An 8037-nucleotide genomic window follows, 5' to 3' on the forward strand; every position below is an offset into this window, starting at 1 on the left:
CAGTTACATGTCATTGGAAGAGGGAGGACTGGGTGGCGAAAGAGGAACATAATTTGTAGCAACATCATAGTGGTGACTACCTATGATGATCTGCCATGGTTCATAGTTTAGAAGTTCAATACCCGTGTATAAGGGATTATGAGGCTCTGATCTGGGACTCCAATGTGTTATGTGCTATGCCTGCCTTGGCTTTTCTCAGACCTGGCTGTCTCTGCTGGTGAATCATGGTGAAAAAGCAGCACCTACAGAATTTTGATTTTTCCTGCTGACAGTATTTTCTAACCTTTTTTGCTCAGCCTTTTTGTTTCAAGTGACCTGCATCACCGATGAAGGGAGCGCTATGACACCGGTCATCAAGTACAGCGCTGGAGATGGAGTTGGTAAATATGTGAAGAAACTGCCTAGCACCTATTCATTTCATGGGTTTGTGGTAGAAATTTGATATGTAATCCATGCCAGACAGGATGGCATCTCATTGCAGGATCAGGGGATTCCTTAGTGCCTTGGGGTATGAGGTATGTAGGTAATGTGCCTTTTTTTACCATGGAAGGATTTCTGTTCCTTTACATCATGATCAGCTTCAGATCCTCTCTCTAGACATGTAATATTTTTTTCTTTTATATTTACATGAATATATTGCTCCAAAATGTAGTGCTTTTTCCTGCTGAATAGAATCCACTTTCTTCGAGATTTTATTTCCAAATTCAGATCATCTTGAATTCTAATCTTGTCCTCCCACATTCCTCCTCAGTTCGACAATGAAAATACATATCCTCTCTCCTTCCTGCATCCCACCCACCCCAGCAAGGGGCATCTGCCTGCTCCTTTCATATGACCAACCAGCCAGTCTCTGCAGTTTCACCTGGGATGTGTTCCCCTAATCAGTTTATAAGAATGTCATATGAGAAGTTGTCAGGACCCGTTTTGTTACGCCTGCTGTTTCCCTTCTGTCCACAAGGCCTTTGCCTGTTTTGTGGAAGCGAGGAAGTTTGGTGTGGTGACATCCCAGTCACTTGTTGTCCATTGAGTAGTAGATGCCTACCAGTAAAATTTTCAGGGTTTTTAACTCCTTAGTCTTCTGGCAAGCAAAGCTAAGCTTGAACCATTTCTAATTGACATATTGGTTTTAATTAATTTATTTATTTTTTGAGTTGCATCTTGTTCAGCTGCTTTAAATAGATGGGCCTTGTCTTTGCAATTACTCTTTACACTGCATTTCCCTTATATCCCTTTTCATGCTTCCGCAGAATTTCAGGCAAGGCTGCTGTAAAGGCATTATAAAATGTTCCCAGTTGCTCTACATCCATCACCTTCCACACTCTACTCCTTTGTTCTTTTGATTGCTGCTTGTACCCAGAGTCTACTGCAAACTCGATCAGCACCGCAGGCAACTTGCAGAGGAGGCTTGCAGGTGAAAGCGATGGAAATTCCGTAGCCAAGAGTCTGGATATGCATGTAGGACTGCAAATAACCAGGAAATCCTGTCACTGAGATTTCTTATGCTTGTGTTGTATATGAGCAAAGCCAACCAAATGGCTGGTTTTTTCTAACAGGTGGGGGAAGGAGGAATAAAATGTTTCACGTTGTTTGTTTTTGTATTAATTTATCACTCATTTCAGTTAAGTCTTCCTCCCTCTCTCTTTTTAACTGCACAGGCCTGCCACTGTACAGTGCTGGAGAGAATGTCCTCTGTCTGTACCACTCTGAAATTACTGTAGTCATTTCCACTCTTCAAGGTTACTTGGAGAACCCTTTTTTTCCTCGCATTCCACCTCCACCGCCTCCTTTCTCAAGAGCTGCTGATGCAGTGGTGATTTCCAGCCTAAGCAGCAATGCCAGAACTTTAAGCAGAGTCTCTTGAGGGTAGTAAGCTTTTTATTATAGCCCGCTAGCATATTGAACCATTATGCCACCTTGAACATAAGTGCAAATAAGCACATGACGACAAAATTACTTAAATTTCTTCCTAATTTATTAGCGAGGAAAGGGATAGCATATTGTTAAGCGCTTTCTGAAATAACATTCCCTTTCTCCCCTAATCCCTCTTGATTTTTACAGGTCTGATCTTGACAACACCTGGAGAGAAGGACAAAGTGGAGTCCAAACGTGCAAAATTCTACAACGAGTTGTGGTTTGCAGTGTTGATGGTAGTTCTAGGTTTGATCCTCTTGGCTATTCTTCTCTCCTTAATTCTTCAAAGGAAAGTCCACAAGCAACCCTATGCACGAGACAGACCTCCTTTAGTTCCACTCCAGAAAAGAACGTCACCAATGAGTGTGTATTCATCAGGTGAAACCCATCCGGTACGTTTGGTAAAATGCAATGTTGTGTATTCATCATGTTATACCATTATCTGCCTCCCCACCCCCAACCACAAAGTTTTTCTTCCTCCTTCCACCATTTTGTTGCACTCTTGGTTACCAAATGAAGGCTATTCAGCATAGGAAAAGGGCTGTCTGGTGCACCTGTGCGGGCACAGAGAGCCAGGCTACAGGTGCTTAGTCCAAAAAGAGCCCTATGGCACCTGGTCTGCAGGCCCTGAAATGCTTCTGATGCCTAAGACAAACTTTGGATCTGGAGTCACAGAAAATGCAAAGCCACTGATGTCACCTGATGTTAGCTGACATCTGCAATGGAGCTGAAAAGGCCTTGGCATGCTGCGAGAAGGTAGGTGATAAACTGTGCTTTTCAAAGGAACCTTTCATGTGTTCCCAACTATCTGTTGTGGATGGCTAACCAGGATCAATCTGACAGTCTTTGTCAGGTATCCTTTAAATGTGCTTGCAAAAAGCAGGACTTAGGGAGATGCTCTATTTCTTTCTGGCAGCCACCCACCACCCATCTGGACTGCTCTAGGATGAGCTGCATGCCACGAAGGTTTGGGGGAGAGTGAGTACAACCAGGGAAAAGCTAGGGACCTTCACAAAACGTGTGCGTGCATCTGTGCATGTACAGCCACAGTGGGACCACCAGAGAGGTGGGATGAAGACTGCTGGGGAGTGATAAAGAGGAAGGCTTTGTATCATTTTTATTATGAAAAGTTGTAATTCTGTAAAAAAAAGGATAAAGAACATGTTCCACCATGTAGCAGAGTAGTAGTGCTACTCTACCCTTTGAGGAAAAGCAAGATAGAAGGAATACGGCAATTGTTACGAGACAGAATGGGAGCAGCAGTGCCTTCCATTTCCGTGATTCTTCCCAGGCACAGGCCGTGAGATGATTCTTCTTGTCACTTCTCAGCTTCTTTTTCCTGTGAGTGCCATCAAGCAGGATAGTGACTCCTGCATCCTTCACGCATTCTGTTCCTTCTTGTCTCAGTGCCAAGAAGCTGCATCTGTGCCTCCACAAAGGAGCTCTTGGAAACAATGGGATTTCCAGTGTGCCCCTTCTCCTGGCAAAGGCTAAGAGCATAAGAAACTTCTTTTTTTTGGTCTCACGGTTTTGATTCCTTTTCCTCTACAGTCTGTCATGTTGTGTTGTTCCTCTTGACCTTAAAATGTCTTTGCTGTTGGCATGCCTGCACAATTCCTTTCCATGTTCCTGCCCCTTCTTTTCTTTTTTTTTCCTTTTCTTTTTCTTTTTCCAGAAGGTCATGGACTTAATAGAAAGGAAGATTCTACAGTGCATCAGTTGAAGGACTTAATCTGAGAAGTTAGGATAGAGCTATTACGAAGTGGCAAAATTACTTGTGTTTTACAATTGTTAGTGAGGTGATGTGGCAAGCAAGCAATGTTGGCTGCCCACACGGTACTTGATGACCAGTTAAAAGTTAAATAGTGCCTCATCTTTGCCCATTCCCCTACTCCCCCACACCCTGATACATTGCTCCCCTTCACAGAGCTGCAGCTAATGCACACCCTCCGTAAGGAACCGACTGCACTTGCATTGCACCTTGCCCTGCCCTAATGCTTTTCCTCCCTCTCTTTAATCTCAGTTTGAGACCATTGCTGACACATCTGATTCATCAAGCAGTGTTACTCTCAAAAGTTACACAATGCACTTTGAGGTAGAGTCATTAGCTTGCAGAGTTGTAAGATGTATGATGTGCCAGATGACCCAAAGAGCATGCATGAAGGCATCCTACATTGCATGTTTCTCCTGGTGGGTGAATGTCTTTCTTTTCCCTGGTCATGCTAACCAAAAAAGGAAGGCTGCTAACATGCCCTTGCTGTGCAAGTCTGGGCAATCATTCTGGTAGTCAAAAGTCTTTGGACCTCTGCCTGTTGGCTACTTTTTAAAAAAAAAAATTAGGGAGTGGGAAAAAAAAAAGTCCTTTTTTTTTCCTTTTTAATGATATGATTGTCCTACAATGGAGAAAGGTCCTTTTTTTTTTTTTCTTCTTCTTGTCTTCTGTTTAGAACTGTGCATGATTTTTGAAGCATGGGTTTCGCTGTTCTCTTCCACTGCTGCTTTGGTTTTGTTCGGCTAAAGTGTTTGAGACTGTGCCCTTTATTTTTTATTTATTAGTTTGTGTCTTCCTCATAGGGGCTGGCAGATACGAAAATTCCAGGAGCTGGGTCTCCCACGAGCAACCGCGGTGTCCATGTCACATCTGGGGCAAGGAGACTGAGTCAGAGCCAGCTAAGTCGCACATATTCCCCAGCCTCTCTTCATCGTAGTGTCAGCCAGCTGCTCGACCTCTATGACAAGAAGTCTTTTGTTGAAGAATCACCTTGGGATGCCATTATTCGCAACCATCGCACTACTGGTCGTGGCTTGGTAAGAACTCCTGTTCCTCTGTGATGCTGTTGTGCATCAGCTGCTAGTGATTTGTCTGTTCTGTTAGAATCATGAAAAGGTCTAAATAAATATCAAAAGCTGCTGGAGATACAGCCAAAAGACCAGGAAGGACATGGTCAGAGATTAGATCCTCAAAATCCTTCCTGCCTACTGCTCTCTTCTGGAGCTGCAGGTGATCACACACTACTCTTACTGGATGTGAGGGGTCCGCATGCATCTGTCTATGGTTTCTATTGAACCAGTAACTCCATGGTCTACCAGGGATATGCACCCTGAAGAACTGAATTCCTTTCTATTTGCTCAACTCCTAGGCTTTTCTCTCCATGCATTTCAGCAAAGGTACACATGTGAGGAGGGATGTCTTCGCATCCTTCACGCATTCAGTGCCAGAAGCAGGAGCTTGTGTTCTAGTGACTCCTGTTCTGTGACTTTGGACTCAGTTGCTGATGAAACCTGCTCTCTGTCCTCTGCTCAGTCACAATGCGGACATGACGTGAATGCTCAGATCTTCTGGCATTTGTGACAAATGACTTCAAACTCTGCCTGTATGGGACTAGAAGGAGGTGGGGGGACAGGCAGAGTATCTGTCTTCTTTTAATATAGGAGAGGACAGGATTGGCCCGTGTCACCAACATGGACCTGAACACACAGAAAGCAGTTATGATCTCAAGGCAAGGACAGTGGCAACTTCCCTTCCTCTTTGTCACCAGGAAACAGGCTTTTTAACCTCCACCCCCTGGCTTCCACCCTTCCCTGAGCAAATGCATGGGAAGGGGCTTGAGGGCCAACAAGACATGTTTGCTCCCAGAAAAAGCTGACTAATAAGATTCCTAAAAAGGGGACAGATTGGAGTGAAGGGCCTGTGAGGTAGTAACAAAGTTGATGGAGTGTGCAGTTATTGAGTGGATCTTTTCCAAAATGCAAAGTGAACTGGAGAAGGATGGTCTGGCACATAAATCCAGGCAGCTTCCTTGGACTTTCACCTTCAGTACACCAAACAGCTTGAAGGGCTGGAACTTAAAGGCATGCCATGGTACAGGGGTATTGCTACCATTGCTGCCATACCTGCTTAGACCATAACAGCAGGACCAAGGAAGCTGGCTTAAGTAAGAAGATTGTGATACTTAGCTCTAGGCAAAACCCCCATAGGTATAGGTTAACCTTCCAGCCTGCACTCTGCAGCTCATGGACTTCCTGAGTCATCCCTACGGTGACTCAGCCTTGAGTCATTTTCTGAGAGCTATCACATCCATATTAACTCCTTGGGGACTAACAGCCCACCCAGGGTGTACCTCTATATGATCTCATTAGCCAAAAGAACAGCTTCCCAATGCTAAAAGAGGATACTCTTGCTCCATCTGCTTATCATCTTGTGCTAACACCATGATTTGGTTTTGCTTGCAAACCCCCATACACGTGCTGGCTGTTGGTAAATTAGAACTGGGAACTGGTTTACAGAATAGTCCAGTGAGTTTCAAAAGTGGTAGAGCAGAACAAAAATTTCCTCTCACTAGCAACCCTGACAGCATGAACTCTTCTGCTTTTTAAAATCAGCAGCTATATATACAAAGCCAGGCTCTTCTGTCCATCCTCTGCACATTGCTTTACAGTTCCCTGAACCTAACTGTCGCTCCTGTGTGGCTCAGCTACTCTCTTGCAAACAAACCTCCCGCAACGCTTTTCACTCAGTTCTTCGCTTTATTACACTCAGTAGCTTAGGACTGTCAGCAAGTTTTGTTCACCCCTTCGTCCATCTTGCAAATTAATATACTGAATTGTTGAAGTGGCCCAGGACATGTATCTGCAGCAACACTGCTGGTGATCTCTTTATGCTATGGAAACAGTTTATTTCTCTCCTGCTTTCAACTCTTTCTCTGGCTTAATGCATTATTAGCATGAGTGCAGTTGGAAGAAGCTCAGACGCTCCTTTAGAAGCTTGAAGAACAAAATCTTACCTAAATCACAGGTGACGTGGTTGTTATACAACACAAAAATGTAAACGTATTTTTTCTTTTCATCTCTCCAAGTTCCCCATCACACTGTAACAAACACTATTTTATTTACCATTTGTCAGATATATATATATATATATATAGTAATTGATTTTTTTTTTTTTTACTTATTGCTTACTATGGAAATCTAGTTGGTTTGGATTCAGGTGTTTGAATGCCTCAGGTTCTTACCTCATGATGGGAGGAATGGGAAAACATGTAGAGAGGTATAAATGAACTTAGTTTATCTGACTATTTCAGAACTGTTTTTAGGGGGTGGGAGGAAAGAGAAATGAAGGAATCACCTTTAGTCTGGTACAGCTTTGGCTTACGTGTTGTTTTTTTCCTCCCCCCCTCCTAACAGTATGTAGATGAAGAAGATCTTGTCAATGTCATCAAAGGCTTCAGCACAGTCACCAAGGAGCACACCACATTCACTGACACCCACCTCTGAAGAACACAACCACCTTCTCTAGAAAGTGGAAAGTGGGTAACTTGCCAAAAGCAACCTGCATGGCCTTTGGGGGAGGGGATAGGGCTCCTGTTTCCCCACCCCATGCCCACTAAAGATAAAACTGTTTGTTGGGAGGGGATCTCTAACTGTATAGTAAAAACTGTGTGTTAGCACTGACACCTCAGAAAGGTAAGAAAGAGAACAGTTTGAAAATCCCTAAGTCATACAGAAGACTGTCAAGGTAGAGGCTCTCATCTTTTGTCTTTCATCCAACTTTCACAGTTGAGGAGGGTTGTGGGGGCAGGAAGGTGGCAGCGTGTTTGGTAAGGAAAAGTCTTTTAGCTGCCCAAAAAACATGTGGCTAAAAGGGGCCTTCGAGGCAGGATAGCCATGTCTTTTCCTGGCCTGACAAAGCTCCACCACAAAATTGTGTTCATGCACAGGTGAATAAACAGCAAATGAAGGAATTCTTATGGAGTTGCTTTAACCTTTGCGTTCTCTCCCTCCCCCTTCCCCACCCTCTCGGCTCAAGTCAAAAAAACAAAGCCATTAATTAATGCTTAACTCCAAGCATGCTTTTTCAGAGGTAGAAAACCTCCTAACCCACTCCCTATTAAACACTTGGTGTCACAGACTTCCCTTTTGCTTATGTATTACTAATATACAGGCAATAAAATTTGTTCACCACCCACAGTAAACTAGGTGCAAACAGCAAGCAGCCAGTGCAATACAGGTAGGAAATATCATGTCAAGGCACTTGTAATTGAGAATTATTATACCATGACAGTAAACCTACTCCTATATTCATCTCTGTCCTTTTTCCAGAGAAAGTGACAAGGAAGCCCTCAAGAG

The 8037-nt window shown here is 43.7% G+C and overlaps 1 protein-coding gene across 1 annotated transcript in view; it reads left to right on the plus strand.

Moving 5' to 3' along the window:
* Positions 1–7652, plus strand: part of USH2A (usherin) — a 395016-nt gene extending 387364 nt beyond the window's left edge. Inside the window, 4 exon segments of the mRNA XM_030034435.1 lie at positions 297–380; positions 2059–2303; positions 4486–4719; positions 7096–7652. Coding sequence (XP_029890295.1) covers positions 297–380; positions 2059–2303; positions 4486–4719; positions 7096–7185 — 653 coding nt within the window. The 3' untranslated portion in view covers positions 7186–7652.
* Positions 7653–8037: the final 385 nt, after the last annotated feature.

The sequence above is a fragment of the Aquila chrysaetos genome, chromosome 13, assembly GCF_900496995.4.
Source record: "Aquila chrysaetos chrysaetos chromosome 13, bAquChr1.4, whole genome shotgun sequence".
Classification (NCBI taxonomy): domain Eukaryota; kingdom Metazoa; phylum Chordata; class Aves; order Accipitriformes; family Accipitridae; genus Aquila; species Aquila chrysaetos.